The 18486-nt window shown below is 44.6% G+C and overlaps 1 protein-coding gene across 3 annotated transcripts in view; it reads left to right on the top strand.

The window, feature by feature from the left end:
• The window catches only part of TPD52 (tumor protein D52), a 171599-nt gene extending 153514 nt beyond the window's left edge, over nucleotides 1-18085 (top strand). For 2 of the 3 annotated variants that reach the window (XM_030215874.1, XM_030215856.1), the window contains exons 5-7: nucleotides 7638-7679; nucleotides 14353-14401; nucleotides 16031-18085. In XM_030215874.1, the coding sequence (XP_030071734.1) occupies nucleotides 7638-7679; nucleotides 14353-14401; nucleotides 16031-16147 (208 nt within the window). In that variant the 3' untranslated portion in view covers nucleotides 16148-18085. The remainder of the gene's footprint in view (nucleotides 1-7637; nucleotides 7680-14352; nucleotides 14402-16030) is intronic. The other variant, XM_030215864.1, reaches the window with a different exon arrangement.
• The last annotated feature ends 401 nt before the right edge of the window (nucleotides 18086-18486 follow it).

Here is an 18486-nt window from a genome sequence, read left to right as displayed (position 1 = left end):
CTGTTGTTGAGGTTGGAAAGGTAGAGGGTGGTGGTGGTGGTGGTGGTAGTGGGAGGGTTTATTATAGTTGCTTATTGTTGTTATTGTTTTCTATTTGTAATTATACCCTAGAGTTGCAGTGTCATTCTCTAAGTAACACCCATTCACGATGCCCTTTTCAGCCACACAGATCCCCCCCTCCAAAAAAAAATAAAAAGTAGGCCAGATCTGAATTGACCTGCAGAGCTGTTATGGAAATGAGTAAGGAAGCCGGGCTCAGTAGCAGAGCGAAGAAGAAAACCAAACTAAGAACCACATAGTTGCCGGGGGGGGGGGGGGGGGGGCACAGTTGTATCCTTGCCCTCTTGCAGCATTTCACCATCTCTTCCATCACCTTTTCCTGTTGCTACCTCCTATTTCTTTATGCCAGTGCACATGATGAACCTACTTGGTCCCTCCCTACTATCTCCCATGGATGTAACAGGGAGAATGATTTTTAGTTTTGTGAAAGTGTTCCTTTTCAATTTAAGACTTGACTGCAGGTCTTCTCCATAACTGCCATAGAGGAACATTAAGTTTTTTTCAGACTATTGTTATCACTTCTACATCAACTCCCTCCTCTTTGTTTTCAGTAAAATAACTTGTTTATCCCGTTGGTTGCAGGACTGGAGGATAAGGCAAAAATACCAATTATTCCCCACCCTTAACACAGCCTAACTAGCACAGACATTAAGTTTCAAGTTTATTTAGAACTTTCTATCTCGCCTAACAGAGCAATCCATCTAGGCGGTGTACAGACTAAAAGGAGAAGACATACATAACTTACAAGACACAAAAGGAAATGGAGAACTACAATATTAATAGAAAAGATGGGGAAAGGGAAATAACATTGGGGGAGGGGAGGAAACTTTATCAGGAAGTGAATTCAGCTTGAATAAGAAATTAGGTGTATGCATCACAATATAGAAAAGTTTTGAGTTTGGTTTTGAAGAAAGCTAACAAAGTGGTTTGACAAAATGAGATGGCAAAGAAATTCCATAGCTTAGAACCTTGGTAAACAAAGATGGTGGAGGGTCTGCTATGTTCATGAAAAATCTCCCTGTGAGACGAGATGCAGAGGAGATTAAGTTGAGAGGATCTAAGAGCACAAGTTTGAGTATATGGTGTGAGATATCTCAAAAGATAGAGAGTTTTGTAAACAAGTATAGAGTTTTATAAGTGATACGATGTCAAACAGGAAGCCGGTGTGAAGGTTTAGTTTTGAGAGGAGATGTGATCAGATTTTTTTAAGGTGACAGAGGACCCATGGCAGTATTTTGCATTAGTTGTACTACTACTACTACTACTTAGCATTAGCGATGTTGATCTTTAATACGGATGCCTAAATAAGAGAGTTAACAATAATAGAGTTGAGAAGTAACCAGTGAGTGAATTAAGACATTAATAGCAGAGGGATTTAGCAGAGGCTGGATAGATCTAATAAAACGGAGCTTATAAATTAGCATTGAACAACTTTGGAAATTTGGTCGCAAAGTATAGGGGTGAGTCAAAATAAATCATAGAATAGATAGAGCGTACTAGTGTAACTGGGAAATCATTTAATAGAATAGGAGAGACTAGGATAGAACATTCTGTTGCAGGAAATAGGATGGCTTTGGATTTTTCAGGATTAAGGATCAATTTATTGTCAGAAAACCATGTTGTAATAATTTTGAGTTGGGAACTAAGTGAACCTAAATCAGAGGAGTCTGTGGGATTGATAGAACAAAGAATTTGGAAATCTTCTGCTTAGACAAATATGCCAGGGTGAGGAGAGGTGCGAAGAAAATGTTGAAAATCTTTACTGAACTTAAAACGATTTTCCAGTGTTCATGTATCTATTCTAGCTCTGGTTATTCTTAGTTGTCTCTTTGAATTTCCTCTCTGGCTTCAGATTTTCTCTCTTAATAATTCGTTTCAAGTATTCCTCTCATTTCTTTGTACTTTTTCTTTCTTCCATGCATTTATCTCTCTGCAGCCTGCCTCTTTTCAGCTTCTCATCTCATTTCCTTACCACTTGCCCTTCCACATTTTGCCTTTTTTCATCTTCATGTCTTTTTTCTTCTTACAACCTCTCAGCACCTCTTATCCCTATCCCCATCTCTTTCAGCAGCTTTCTTTCTGCAGATTATATCCCCTTTGCCACCTGTTCTTATTTTCTCCATATATGTCCCTTCTAGTCCTTTCCCTCATTACAGCCTATTTTCCCTCTTCCTACAGCCTGTTTTTATACTCTCTCCCACAGCTCCACTTCCAGCCCATGTCCCAATCACTCAGCCTCTCTTCCCTTTTGTCAGGCCTATTGAAGGGAAACATGATTTGTGAGCCCTGGGCCACTGCCGTAGAGCGACAGTGGCAGGCAAAACCCCCAACCAGTATTGGGCAACACACCAGGGAATTGCAGACGTAGATAAGCAGGCAGGGATACAGGACTGGAATAGACTTCACCTACACTTGACCACCATTCCCCAGGGTTGAGCCCCCAGGTGCAGGTGGCCGGCAGGACTTACAGGATCCAGGAACACACACAGGGGAAAGGACTCAAGAGCAAGCTTGACTAACAGGGCCAGGAATCATCTTTATGCTGATGACACCCAGCTGTATCTCTCCACACCAGACATCACGCGGAGACCCAGCAAGGTATTGGCTTGCTTATCCGACATTGCTGCCTGGATGTCCAACCGCCACCTGAAACTGAACATGTCCAAGACCGAGCTCATCGTTTTTCCACCAAAACCCACTTCTCTTCCTCCACTTTCTATCTCAGTTGATAAACACCCTCATCTCCCCGTCTCATCTGCCCGCAACCTCAGAGTCATCTTCGACTCCTCCCTCTCCTTCTCTGCGCATATCCCAGCAGATAACCAAGACCTGTCGCTTCTTCCTCTTTACATCATCAAAATTCGCCCTTTCCTCTCCGAGCACACCACCCGAACTTTCGTCCACGCTCTCATTACCTCTCGCCTTGACTACTGCAACTTACTCCGCACCGGCCTCACACTTAGCCATCTATCCCCCTTCAATCCATTCAGAACTCTGCTGCACGTCTTATGTTCCGCCAGAACCGATATACTCATATCACCCCTCTCCTCAGGTCACTTCACTGGCTCCCGATCAAATACCGCATTCAGTTCAAGCTTCTCCTTACCTACAAACGCACTCAGTCTGCTGCCCCTCACTACCCTCATCTCCCCTTACGTTCCCGCCTGAAACCTCCGTTCACAGGACAAATCCCTCCTCTCAGTACCCTTCTCCACCACCGCCAACTCAGGCTCCGCTCATTCTGCCTCGCCTCACCCTATGCTTGGAACAAACTTCCTGAGCCCTTACGCCAAGCCCCCTCCCTGCCCATCTTCAAGTCTTTGCTTAAAGCCCACCTCTTCAATGCTGCTTTCGGCATCTAACTCTTACCTTTCAGGAAATCTAGACTGCCCCAATTTGACTGCCCCTATCGGACTGACTGTTCACTTGTCCTTTAGATTGTAAGCTATTTGAGCAGGGACTGTCCTGTGTTAAATTGTACAGCGCTGCGTAACCCTAGTAGCACTTTAGAAATGTTAAGTAGTAGTAGTAGAATCAGGACACAGAACTGGGGAAACCTCCCCAGGTAACAGGACTCAGCAACAAGCTTGCACAAACCAGGACTGGAGGGAAAGGCAGAGGGAAACAAGAACACAAAATAGACAGACAAGGCTAAACCCAAAGCTGGGCTACAACTACCATCTAATACCTGAACACAACAGAAGGCTGAACACCAGGCAGCCACCAACACACAGGGAAATAAAACAGAAAGCCCACAAACAGACAAACACTGAGGCAGAGGGCAAAGCCCACAAACCAACACACTAAGGCAGTAGGCAAAAGCCCACAAATAGGACACACACAGAAGCCAAAGGCAAAAGCCCACAGACAGACACACACAGAAGCCAAAGGCAAAAGCCCACAGACAGACACACACACAAGCCAAAGGCAAAAGCCCACAGACAGACACACATACAAGCCGAAGGCAAAAGCACACCAACTGACCTATAGCGATGCAAAGGCAAAGCCTGAAAGTTCCCAGGTGCTTAAAAAAGGCACTACAGGTGAGGTCACCAGCAGGGTGGGGCTCAGCAACACAAGAGCAGAGCACAGCCTGGCTGGAACAGGATCCCGGAATGGACTAACCTGGACTGGAACAGATTTCAGGATTTCCACCCAGGCTTCAGGATTTACATGTGACAGTACCTCCCTCTCAAAGGCCCTCCAGTCTCCTCAGAGGAATCTGGTTTCCACGGATAACTATGGTGAAACCTCCTGATGAGTTTCGAGACGTGAGCCTGGAGTATAAGACTGGAATTCACATCGTGGCTGTCACTGAAACTCGCACTGGACTCAGCATCTTGACCAGAACTAGAACTTGGAGTGGACTCAGCATCTTGGCTGAATTTGGAACTTGAAGAAGACTCAGCATATTGGCTGGGACTGGAACCCGGAGTAAACTCAGCAGCTAGACTGGAACTGGAACTTGACTTGGACTCAGCATCTGGGCTGAAACTGGAACTCGACTTGGACTCAGCATCTGGGCTGAAACTGGAACTCGGCTTGGACTCAGCATCTGGGCTGAAACTGGAACTCGGCTTGGACTCAGCATCTGGGCTGAAACTGGAACCCGGCTTGGACTCAGCATCTGGGCTGAAACTGGAACCCGGCTTGGACTCAGCATCTGGGCTGAAACTGGAACCCGGCTTGGACTCAGCATCTTGGCTGGAACTGGAACTCGACTTGAACTCAGCATCTTGGCTGGAACTGGAACTCAGACTGGGCTCAGCGTCTGGGCTGGAACTCGGACTGGGCTCAGCGTCTGGGCTGGAACTGGAACTCAGGCTGGACTGCAGGTAAGCCCGGAGCTTGGGATTACCAAGACGCCTTCTTTCAGCGTCAGCCTCCAGAGTATTCCGCAGGACTGGAAGGGAGATAGGTAGGTGGCGGTATTCACAGAGCGGGGTTATAGGATCAATGGCAGAAACTGGGTTGTCAGCGATCATAAGCTCCCAGACCCGCTTTCTCTCTGCTGCCACTTCAGGAAGTCTCTTCAAGGCTGGCTCAGCAAAAGTGTCATGAAGGATCAAAAACCATAATTAAAACTGGAACCGAACTTCACACGGGAAGCAGGAGCAAAACCCGGGTGGTGACCCGGATTGCCAACAGGAAAAAAAGTCCTAGGCTGGAAGCCCAGCTGGAAGGATGATCTTGCCGAGCTCATGGCCTTTGCATTCTATCTGGCCTCTTGAAGGGAAACAGGATTTGTGAGCCCTTGGGCCACTGCCGAAGAGTGACAGTGGCAGGCAAAACCCCCAACCAGTACTGGGCAACACACCAACACGGCAGGGAACTGCAGACATAGATAAGCAGGCAGGGATACAGGACTGGAACAGACTTCACCTACACTTGACCACCATTCCCCAGGGGTTGAGCCCCCAAGTGCAGGTGGCCGGCAGGACTTACAGGATCCAGGAACACACACAGGGGAAAGGACTCAAGAGCAAGCTTGACTAACAGGGCCAGGAATCAGGACACAGAACTTGGGAAACCTCCCCAGATAACAGGACTCAGCAACAAGCTTGCACAAACGACTGGAGGGAAAGGCAGAGGGAAACAAGAACACAAAATAGACAGACAAGGCTAAACCCAAAGCTGGGCTACAGCTACCACCTAATACCTGAACACAACAGAAGGCTGAACACCAGGCAGCCACCAACACACAGGGAAATAAAACAGAAAGCCCACAAACAGACAGAACACTGAGGCAGAGGGCAGAAGCCCACAAACAGACAGAACACTGAGGCAGAGGGCAGAAGCCCACAAACAGACAGAACACTGAGGCAGAGGGCAGAAGCCCACAAACAGACAGAACACTGAGGCAGAGGGCAGAAGCCCACAAACAGACAGAACACTAAAGCAGAAGGCAAAAGCCCACAAACAGACAGAACACTAAAGCAGAAGGCAAAAGCCCACACACAGACACACACTAAAGCAGAAGGCAACTCCCACACACAGACACACACTAAAGCAGAAGGCAAAAGCCCACACACAGACACACACTAAAGCAGAAGCCAAAGCCCACAAACAGACAGAACACTAAAGCAGAAGGCAAAAGCCACAAACAGACCACACTAAAGCAGAAGGCAAACTCCACACACCAGACACACACTAAAGCAGAAGGCAAACTCCCACACACAGACACACACTAAAGCAGAAGGCAAACTCCCACACACAGACACACACTAAAGCAGAAGGCAAACTCCCACACACAGACACACACTAAGCAGAAGGCAAAAGCCCACAAACAGACACACTAAAGTAGGAGGCAAAAGCCCACAGACAGAACACAGAAGCAGAAGTACACCAACTGACCTATAGCGATGCAAAGGCAAAGCCTGAAAGTTCCCAGGTGCTTAATAAAGGCACTACAGGTGAGGTCAGCAGCAGGGTGGGGCTCAACAACACAAGAGCAGAGCACAGCCTGGCTGAAACAGGATCCCAGAATGGACAAGCCTGGACTGGAACAGATTTCAGGATTTCTACCCAGGCTTCAGGATTTACACGCTGACTTGGCTGGAGGAACCCCAAAGCAAGTCGGACAGGAAATGTAGTCACAATCGTGACACCTTTACAGCTTTTTGCCCTTGATAGCCCATCACAGGAGCATTTTCTGTCCTGGGAGTAACTCCTTTCAATTCACTTTACTGCTTCCTAGCCTCTCAATTCCTCTCGCAGTGCTCTGCCTTTTTTTAAAATCAATTTTAACTGCTAAATGCATTACTTTTGGCAACATGTGTAAGACTGTCAAGACAATAAGTCTGTCTCCTTTCCTTTTATCAGTGTCTGTTGCACTTTCCCTCCCCATTGGCAGCTGTAGGTGGGATGTATATCTATCCTAGGCTACAGCAGCATCCTACGCTTCCCCCTGCACCAAGTTGGTCAAAGACAGCCAGCAGGGGGAGCCTGCCTGCCTTCTTTCCTAGATGCCATGCAGCATGGAGCTTTTGCTCCAAATCAGTAGAGAATATTGGGGGATGCACGCATTTGTTTTTTCACTTTTTTAAACAACTTCGTACATTGTACATTTATAGGTATTGGAGTAATGTGATATACAGTGCTAGTTCTGTATGTTTTATGCACGGTTATGGTTCAACTGTTGGTTTTACTATACTACTGCTTCTTGTCTTGTTGGCTGCTAACCTTTGTATAGCATGCTTTGAGTGAATGTAACTATGTACACTGTTATAGGTGACCATTATTTTGTTAGGTAGAAAGTGTGACCCCATCTTGATGATAGAGTAAAAGACCTTCGTTACTAAAACTCAAGGGGTAGGCAACCTTGGTCCTTGAGGGCTGCGACCCAGTCAGGTTTTCAGGATTTCCCCAATGAGTATGCATGAGAACTATTTGCATGCACTGCCTCCACTGAATGCAGATAGATCTCATGCATATTGGGGAAATCCTGAAAACCCAAGTGGATGTGGTCCTCAAGGACTGAGGCTTTAACCACTTCCAAAGATTACGGTCATATGGTTAGTGCTTGTCTTTAATGTGACTAATCTGTTGCTGTCTCTTTTTTTAATGCTGACCTGTAGTATACGCTCCATACAGCATTCAATTAGCATGCCTGCTATGAGGTAATGTATTTATTGTTAACTTAGCCATTGCATTCATGGGAATAAATAAAATAAATACTTACTTATTTACTGGGCCAAAAATTTAAAACTGAGAGATTTGATTCTGTTAGATATTTTTTGACACTGTAAATGTAAACCAAAACACAGTTTTCTCCAAGGACAAGCAAGCCGAGTTATTCTTACATGTGGGTGACATCATCAGTTGGAGCCCTGGTGCAGATGCTGAATCGCTAGCACTAGAAAAAGTTCTAGCTGCATTCCACCATGTATGTGCTGGTGCCTTCATGCTCGAGCGCGGGTCCCTCAGTCTCTCTTTTTTTTTTTCCCACGGAGCTGAGAGGATGTGTTCATGTAGTCTTCTTGTGACGCTGTGCTTATCAAAACATTTTTTTGCTATCGTGATGATGATTACCTCCTTCCCTTGAGGGTAATTATCTTCTTTTTTTTTAAATTTATTTCTCCTGTTTTCCCTTCCTCATATTTTTCTCCAGTGGTTTTTGCTTTTCTTTATTTTCACAGTGGCTCCAAGCTTAGACTGCAGCCTTGACCTCAGTTTGAGCGCTCCCTTATTTTAATCAAGGAGTTTAATTTAGCCAAAATTCTTTTTTCGATGTCCCAGAAGTCTCCCAGTGGCTTCAAACAGTGTTCTAAGTGTCGCAATGTTATTTCACTCATGGACCTGCACAAGTGGTGCATTGGATGCCTTGGGCCAGATCATAACCTCTCTGTTTGTGATCATATGCAGGCCAGGACACAGAGAGGCATATTTTCAAAGCACTTAGCCTCCCAAAGTTCCATAGAAAACCTATGGAACTTAGCCTCCCAAAGTGCTTTGAAAATGCCTCAGAGTGAGAATATTTTTTGGCTCTTCGAAGGCCAGACCATCGATTTTGGCATCAGTGGAATCTATCTCCATGCTGCTCTACCACTGGGAGTGCACCAGTATCGTGTGGGTCCTTCACTTGCCTCGACAACGGGCACTGTTAGCAAGCCCCGAGATTGGCCAGCATCAGATTCGACAATAGGGAGACGCTTGGATTCAGCGACATCCTCATCGCCATTGGGGGAGCAAGCCTTTATGCACGAGGGGAAGCCCAGGAGCAGAAGCATCAGTCTTCCTCGACGCATGATGCTAGGAGCACCGGCGGCATCGGCTGTCCGATAGCCGAGAAGCGCCGGCATTGAGAGGAACACTCCCCCACCTTGGAAGAGGTGCCGATGGCACTAGTCATCGAGGGGCCCAGTCTCCATCATCAGTTCAACACCAGTAACTTTGCAGACTGCCTCCACTTTCACCCCAGCTCCCATGCCTTTGCCAATGTTCGCCCTCGATGAGCACTTCCAGAGCATGCTGTGGCAGGAGCCGGCACATTTGCTGCAGGGAACTTCTGCTTTGACATCGAGGGTGCTTCCACCTCAGCGTTACAGACCCAGGCCCTCTCTGAGGCTCCACCAATACCGGTGCCCAGAACATCAACATCAGCACCTCGCAGAGTGTCGGAGCTGAGGCCTGAGCAGGCAGTACCCCTTCTGCCTTTGAGGGTGGAAGCTCCTGCAGTCTGAGAAAAGGGCTGCACTTCGACACTCCTTGGAGTGTGAACATCATTCCACTAGATCAAGGCCAGTGCAGACTCAGTCCCTGATTCTCCAGAGGAAGAGGAGTCTGATTGGAAACTATTCACGGGTATTTGGTGAAGATCTACATTACTTCTCAAAGGAAGAGTCACGTGATATCCTTCTGATCCTTCATCTCCTCTAGAGAGACTAAATCTCTTCAAGAGGTGCTCCTTACTGGTTTTGTCAGGGAGATGGCTGCAGCCATCCCATTTAAGTTGGAGATGGAGAAGGAGCCTATCTTTGTGGGCTATAAATCTCCCTCCAAGCAAAGGGGTCACTTTGTCATTGCATCCTATCCTTAAAGATGTACTAATGAGGAACTGGGAATCTCCCTTTCAGTGCAGGTGGCTCCTAAGAAGGTGGATACATATAGTATTTTATTCAGAAGGCTCCCATGATTCAAGAGGGTCCAGTTGCCTCCCCACTCTTTGATAGTCGAATTCACTTTCAAATGAGTTAAGAGCTCTTGCTCTGGTGCCTCGACGGTCCACGGGGTGAGAGGCCAGAACCTTGGATTTATTTGGGAGGAACACTTTTCAGGCCTTGATTCTTGTTGCCCACATCCAGTCCTACCAGCTCTACACAAGCCTTTACTTGGAGTCTCTAGTTATAGTACACTTAATCTGACGGATTCTCTCCCTCTGAAGTGGGCTGCTGATCTTCGCCAGTTGGCCAGTAAGTAGATGGACTGTCGGCATTATTTGGCCAGAGATGCTTAAGACACTTTGATTGCGTCCAGACTCTCATGGGTGTGTCTCTGACCTGGACAGGCTGTCGGGAGAGGTTGTCGGATGTGCCCTGCGAGGGGGACAACTTATTTAGAAAGTAGAAGAGGTTGCTGATCTCATTAAAACGCATACTGATACTATCCACACTCTCTCTGTTACCTCCATCTGCATCATCTTCAACAAGAAGATTTTCGACTGGGCAGAGGCCCCAAGTCCTACTACTCAAAGGTATAGGTACCAGCCTTCGCTTGGTCTACTCAGGCGACTCGGGGCCCCATTCCAGGCCTTGCCAGCCCCGTCCCAGAAATCCAGCAGATCCCTAGTCAAAGCAGGGAATGGGCTTTGATTGGTCCAGCAGAGTATAGCCGTGCAAGAGTATCCATTCTGGACAACTTACAGATGGCCCCTATAACCTCTGACCAGTGGGTGGTTTCAAATAGTCCATAGCAGGTGCACTCTAAATTGGTGTTAGTGACCGCCAAATTACCACTGAGAGTGTCCTATATCAGCTCTCAGCATAAGCAAGTACTTCTAACAGGAACTCTCTGCCCTTCTGCAGGCCGAGTGGTTGAACCCATACCACCGGGAGGAGGGGCAGGGATTCTATTCAGGTATTTTCTTGTGATCAAGAAAACGATGGGATCCAGCCCGTTCTAGACTTAAGGGCCTGAACAAATTTCTGTTGAGGGAAAAGTTCAGGATGATTCCCTGGGCATCCTACTTCTTTTCATTAGGAAAACAATTGGCTGTTCTCTCTGGATTAAGGATGCCTATACCCACATTTTGATACTTCCTAGTCACAGGAGATATCTTGGATTTCAAGTGGGGAAACCCTTACTTCCAGTATCACATTCTGCCATTTGGCCTAGTGTCTGCCCCCAGAGTTTTCACCAAGTGCCTGGCAGTAGTCGCAAAATATCTACGCAGACTGGGAGCATATATGTTTCCTTACCTGGACGGTTGGCTGGTCAAGAACACATCTAGAAGGAGGCAATCGAGTCAATGCGGTTGACTATTAGGTGCTAGAGCTACTGGGGTTTGTCGTAAATTATCCCAAATCCCATCTCCATTCAGTACGACAATTGGAGTACATAGGAGCCCTGCAAGACACAGTGCAGGCTCGGACCTGCCTTCCTCTAGCAAGGGCGGATACCTTCGTAGCACTTGCCTTGCAGGTCAGCAGCAGCTAGCAGGTTTCAGCTTTGCAGATGTTGAAACTGATGGGCCACATGGCCTCCACAGTGCTTGTCACTCCATGGCATGACTTCATTTTAGAGTGGCCCAATAGACCTTAGTCTCCCAGTGGTCTCAAGCCACAGGGAACCTAATGGATGTCATTCACATCCCGTCAGAGTAGGCTCACGCTCTTCTCTGGTGGACGATCCGGTCCAATTTGACACTGAAACTTCCATTCCAAATTCCACTGCATCAAAAGGTGTTGACAATGGATGCATCCAACCTGGGTTGGGGAGCTCATATGGATGGGCTTCACACTCAGTGTCAGTGGTCAGCTCAGGAAGCTCATCTTCAAATCAATCTCCTTGAGTTACGGGCCATTTGGAATGCTGTAAAGGCTTTCAGTGATTGATTCCAAAACCACATCATCCAAATTCAGACAAGACAACCTGGTTGCGATATTCTTGTGTCAAGAAGCGGTAGGAATGTGACAGTGGTGTCTCCTTCACGGGATGAGCCTCTGTGCCGTATCCCAGCAAGAACTGCCTGGCCGACAGACTCAGCAGGATATTGCAACCGCATGAGTGGTCTCTCAACATGGACGTAGCCCGAAATACTTCTGATGCATATCCTTCTGTACCTCTGATAGAGAAGACCTTGCTAAAACCCAAGCAAGACCGAAGCACCATGATACTGATCTCTCTTCATTGGCCGCTACAGATTGTAAGCGGGTCACCCTTCCAGGCTCTGGCCAGGGCTGACCCTGCTTAGCTTCCTTCACACACAATCACGGTTGGGCTCTACCCTTCTCGGTAATTCACCAGGACTCTGCCTCAAACACAGGGGAGTTCCCTGCCTCCTCTTCACCTTTCACAAATGTTCACCAACATCAGGCTTCTTATAACTAAAGGTTTTATTAGTTGCCCTTTAACATAATCTTCATGGCTTATTCCTTCTTTAACTTTTCTTCTTCAATTCAAACATTTCTTCTTTGACTCAACCATAACCAAAAAGGCACTTACTCAGAAGCAGTTCCTCAAACTTTCACAGTTCAAACAGCCAAACAAAAGCATTTACTTTTCTTTCTCAGAGGGCAGTGCAGCTGTCACCTTTTCAGCAGAGAACTTCAAAAGTCCACCGAGTTCAGCCAGTACCTTCAAGGGGATCTTCTTCCTCCAGCTGCCAGGTCTCCAGCTCCTCTTCCTCTTTTTCATCACTCAGGCAGGTATAAGGTGGTTAATTAGCTTCTCCACCCCTTTAGGCTCTTCCCCCTAATTCCATGCAGAACCCAGCCCAAAACCACCTACACCTGTTTCCAGCCCAGAACTCTCCTTGGTCCTAGCAACCTCCACCTGGACATTCCCCTACTGGCTCCCTCTAGTGGATCCTGGGCATTTCCCCCCATTTCTATGGGAACAGCGCCACCTAGTGGCCTACCCAGGATAGGACAGCCCCTTATTCTTCACAAGATATGGGTTCCCTCCCCCTTCTTTTGAAGTTGTCTATAGAAAATGCGTGGTTGTGCTGTTTTCCAATACTCATCATGCAGAATGAAGGGTACCTTCTGCATCCCAACCTCTAATCTCTGGCCCTCACGGCTTGCATGTTGAGAGCGCGTAGAACATGAATCCCTCGGATTGCCTGAGGGTGTCTCCCGTATCTTGCGGGCTTCCATGAAAGACTCCACTAAGAGTTGTTAGCCTTTTAAGTGGAGAAGGTTTGCCATCTGATGTGAGGACAAGGCCTTAGACTCCTTCTCTTGCCCTACACAGACTGCCTGAATACCTTCTGCACCTCTTTGAGTCTGGTTTCAAAACAAACTCTGTAAGGGTTCATCTTAATGCAGTTGGTGCTTATCAACTTGTAAGAGGTGAGTCCATCTCTGTACAAGCTTTAGTTGTTTGCTCCATGAGAGATTTGTTGTTGACAAAACCTCCTACCAAACCTCCAGTTGTGTCATGGGATCTGAACGTAGCCCTCCCAGGTTATGAAAGCTCCTTTTGAGTCTCTGGATACCTGCCATCTGAAGCTTTTGACCTGGAAAGTTATATTTCTGGTGGTGATCACTTTAGCTCGCAGAGTCAGTGAGCTACAAGCCATAGTAGCTCTCCCACCATATATTAAATTTCATTATCCCAAGTTCCTTCCTAAGGTCATGTTGGAGTTCCATCTAAACCAGTCAGTTCTATCAACATTTTTTCCCAGGCCTCATGCCCATCCTGGCAAAAATGTACTACATATTTTAGACTGCAAGCAAGCCTTGGCCGTCTATATGGAGCGGACTAAAGCCCATAGACAGTCCACCCAGCTTTTCGTTTCTTTTGACCCCAACAGGTTGGGGGTGGCCATCGGCAAACGCACACTTTCAAATTGGATAGCAGACTCCTTTTTTGATGCCCAGGCTGGGTTGACTCTTGAGGGACATGTCATGGCTCAAAATGTCAGAGCCATGGCTGATTCAGTACCACGCTCGAGAGTTGGTCAGTAAGGCACCAGTGCATGCATGTAGTGGGATGCTGCTAGATCTTTCTCTAGTGCTAGCGATTCAGCATCTGCACTGGTGCTCCGTCAGATGACGTTACCCACATGTGAGAATAAGCGGCCTGCTGTCCTCGGAGAACACCAGCTTCAGGTAAGTATCTTTGCTTTATCTGAAAATATTTTGAGTTGTACCATAAAATAAGTCAAACTGTTTAATAAATAGATGTGGCCATATGCAAGCTTTCTTCTGCATAATCACTCTGAATTGGTGATGTGTACATACGCTTACAAGATCATGATGTGTGCCCTCCAGGTATGACTAGCCTGTAGTTTACTTTTGTAAATTATTGCTAGTTGATTGAATTTATGTGCAATATGTTGTACCAGGTTTTTACCTGATTTCTGAAGTGTTAGCAATCTTCTGTACCATGATATTCTCTTCTTTTTATGCCATTTACACTGGTAGAAACTCAATGTGGGGTTGTCTCTTTGTTCTTTTGCCTATATCTGATTTTAAGACAAGCAGTTAGGTTGCCCAGAAGCATTTATGATAGAACCTTTTATTCCCTGCATAGCGCAGCTGTAAGTGGAGCTATAAACTTTATCTCATACTAACAGAGGAAATTAAATTTTTGTTCAGCTGATTCACCATTCTTTCTTCTCTTTTCTAGAAACTCTCCCACTTTCAAGTCATTTGAAGAAAAGGTTGATACTTTAAAGGTGAGTCTCTTAATAGTGGATTCACCTGGACGTGCTGTGAATGTCATGTTAGTTCATTTCAAAGATAATAAATATCTTTTTTATTGGAGTACCTTAATATATATTTGACAAGTTTTCAAAGGTAGAACTACCTTGAGGTCAAGTATGAGCAAAAGATAACAAGTATTGGAATATATATGAGAAACCTTAAGCATGTCAATGACTGTCTCAAGGGAAAAGTCTTCAGTACAAAGACTAGGGGACACTCAAGGAAATTACATGAAATACTTTTAAAACAAATGGGAGGAAATATTTTTTCACTCAACGAATAGTTAAGTTCTGGAACTCTTTGCTGGAAGATGTGATAACAGCAGTTAGCATATCTGGGTTTAAAAAGGTTTGGACAAGTTCCTGGAGGAAAAGTCCATAGTTTGCTATTGAGGCAGACATGGGGAAGCAACTGCTTGCCCCAGGATTGGAACAAACAAAGGGCATAACAAACCTGAGCAACAGTGGGTGACACAAAAGGCTATATTACCAAAAAAGCCCAACAAAACTTAAAAAGGAAAAACCAGACAGGAGGCATAATAAGCAAATCAAATCGGCTGTGTGATCTCCAGATCTGCAGCCCTTCACATATATTAATCATTTGCCTTCTGTACTGGATTGAATCCTTTAAATTATTTATTTATTTTTATTTTCGAATTGCTTTTTATATAAATTTGCAATAAAACCAAAACAGCAACCCCAGTACTTTAACACCACAATGGCACAGTGCTGAGGATAAAGCAAGGCTCCCGACACCCACTATGTGGAAAGCATGGCGTTTCGGTTCTACAGAACCTGCTTCCAGGGTAATTTTGGACATGTCGTTGAACAAATTACAGACCGCAACATTTAGGCGGCAGCTGGCAAACAGACCTTTTGTTGAGTCTGTATAATGCACTTCATTATTTTTAGAGATATATAGGGGATCTCTTGAACTGATGTGGAAGGAAAAGGAGGTCTCGGAAACGAAAAGGAGGTCTCAGAGATGGGGTGGAAGAGGGAGGGAAGATACAGAATGAGAAGAGAGGAACTGATGTGGAAGGAAAAGGAGGTCTCGGAGAGGAAAGAGGAAAAGGAGGCCTCGGAGATGGGTGGAAGAGGGAGGGAAGATACAGAATGAGAAGAGAGGGGCTGTGGAGGAGTAAGGATGATTGGAGATATGGAGAGGGGAAGAAAGGGAGAGAATCCAGGAGACTTCCCACCCCTACCAAATCTCACTTTGCTTCTACCACTTGGTCTTATTTTCTCTTACCTTGGTCTCTGTCATCCTTTTCCATCCCAGGTGCCAATATGCACACATGTTACCATTCCTTCCTAAGCTCCCTGTCATGTGCTCTCCCCATTTCCTGAGCCCATTTTTCAATAACTCCCATCTACAAGCCCCTTTTTAACACAATTCTTACCTCTTTCACAAAATGTCCCCTATCCCTACATTATCAAACAATTAGGAGCCCAGCACCACCTCAGGCCATATGTTGTAATGCCCAGTATCTCCAGAACTCTGGGTATTCATATAACTTGTGCTACCTTTCTCCATTTTTTCTTCCTATTTTATTTTTATGCAGTTTGTCTAAACTTGTGTTTTATCATGATTTGTTTCAGTCTAAAGTTGGAGGAACCAAGCCTGCTGGTGGTGGAGATTTTGAAGAGGTCTTAAATTCAGCTGCCAATGCTAGTGCCACTGAACCTCCTTCAGAAAAGAAACTGGAAGCCCAATGAAATACCTCTGCTGCCTTGTTCTGCCACAACACTGCCAGGATGCTGCAAACAAAAGTCAAACAGTTATCCTATTTTTTGCTGTTTCCACTAGATACGTGCTTCTTTTTTATCACTTTGCTTTCTATCAGTTATTTTGATCAGATAGATTGTGGCTTAGGAAATACAGAAGTGCCAACTTTATATTATAGAGTGACAATTGTGATTCAAAAAGTGGAACGTTGTGTTTGGGAAGGCGGAGGGGAGGTGTATGCTATATTTAAGGATCTCAATCAGATTTTTGTGTTCTGCACAACAAAAGCCCATGATTTTTGAAGATCACAAAAATCTAATTATTGGCAGAACCTTGAAAATATCTTGTTGGAGGTCTTTCTTTTCTTTCTTTTTTTTTTTTTTTTAGTTGGGACTTCCATAATACTTGATTTGTCCATATTTAAAGTTGTTAAGGTGCATTTTGTTGAAAGGGAATTTTTATGTATATTCAAATATGTTAAATCAATTACTCCCTGATATAAAGTTAATTGTGGTCACATTCCAAAATTGACTTCAAATTGATCTTATATTATTGAGAGGAAAAATGATAGCAGGGTAACTTTGTTTAGATTCTGTAGCATGATCACTTTTTCTTGCTTCTCTAGTACTATGAAAAAAAAGGCAACTTCACTCTTATTTTTATGCTGAACTGAAGAACATTCATTCAGCACACTTGTGATTACCTCATGTTGTGACAGATCTGAAACCTGAATGCTTATCAGTAGAAATGGGCAGTGTACTGACCAATACAAATCCTGCTTTTTACCTCTATGTTTAATTTTAAAAACAAGGAAAAAATACAAGGAGAAAAACAGGCACACACAGAACGGACCATTGCAAATTGATTTATCCAGGCATCTGTATCAGGTTCTTGTCTTGTGACAGAGTATCTAAAATTTCTTCAACTGTCAAAAATCTAACATCTAAGGATAAATGTCTCTTCGTGACCTACTTTCATACGTGTCCCTGTACAGACCAGTTTATAATTTGCTGATTATCCTTTTTATTGGTTTAGCTTTGGAATGGTGGCGTAGAATCAAATGTAGATACACTGGATTCATGGCAAATGATGTTAATGTTAGAACAGACGGATGTCCTCTTTGTTAATTTTCTGAATTTCTTTAAAGGGGAAATAACAAAAAAAAAAAAAAGATTGGGAAAATAACTGCATCAACAGAGCTTAGGGGAAATTTTGATATTAACCACGTTAACCACAGGAGTTACATAATAGTAATTTATTAATCAAAAGTTGGTTATTTTTTGGTGCTTGTTATAATCTTAAGCACCTTCCTATGAGACTGTGTAACAAAGGAAATGTGCATCTTGATAGAGCCATTGGTATGAAGAAAATAGATTTTACATGTGTACAATCCACATATAGTTTACTGTAATGCAGAGAAACATCCATCTATATTTGTCATTGTGAAGTTGAACTCTGAAACAGTAGCAGATAGAGAAATGATGTTCAATTTAGTTTAAAATGTGTTTGTGACAAGAGCACATTTTACTTAGGTCTGCTGCAGACCTTGTACAAAGGGCTATGCTTATTTATATTTCTTGACAGTCAACCTTGAGAGCACACATGCAGGCTTTGGAAGTAATTAGTATAGCACACAATGTGCTGTTGTCTCTGGCTTATGTACCTCTGATGCTGTTTCTTTGCTAAATGTCACCAAAATTGGAATGAGTAAGAATTTTTTTGGATTTCTTTGCTAAAATCAGGAAAGCATCATTTACTGTCTGTTTCTGTTAGGAAATCAAAACGAAATTCTAAACCTTGCTGCTCTTGTTGGTGATTTAAAATTTATACACTGTATTTCCAGCCTCTAGATTCTGTAAGCACAACAGATTGACTTTATATGCTCAGTTACACGTGAAAAGCTTAATAAGCTTTGTATTTCAGCAGTATATTCTGTGTTTGGACTTCATGTTTAGTTTAGACATCAATATAATTTATTAAATAAAGATTTTTGGATGACCTGATAAATGTCATGAGTAACATATATATAGTAATGACGGCAGATAAAGACCTGAACGGTCCATCCAGTCTGCCCACAGAACACATCTGAATTTTAGTGTTCAAAAAATATCAAGATACAAACTCTTTAAATCACATTCCACTGTTAGAAGGGAACAGAAAGATCTTAGGGGCCCTTTGACTAAGCCGCAGTAGGGGTACCATAGCAATGGCATGCAGCAAATTGGCCCTACAGCTGGGCTACTGCATGAGCCTGGTGGTAATGTCAGTGGTGCCATGTGCCATTTCCGGCACTCAAAAAATAATTTTATCTTTTTTAGCGCCAGGGGCT

Source organism: Microcaecilia unicolor, chromosome 1 (assembly GCF_901765095.1).
Source record: "Microcaecilia unicolor chromosome 1, aMicUni1.1, whole genome shotgun sequence".
NCBI lineage: Eukaryota > Metazoa > Chordata > Amphibia > Gymnophiona > Siphonopidae > Microcaecilia > Microcaecilia unicolor.
Note: the sequence above shows the minus strand (reverse complement) of the source record. Positions and strands in the feature narration are given on the sequence as shown.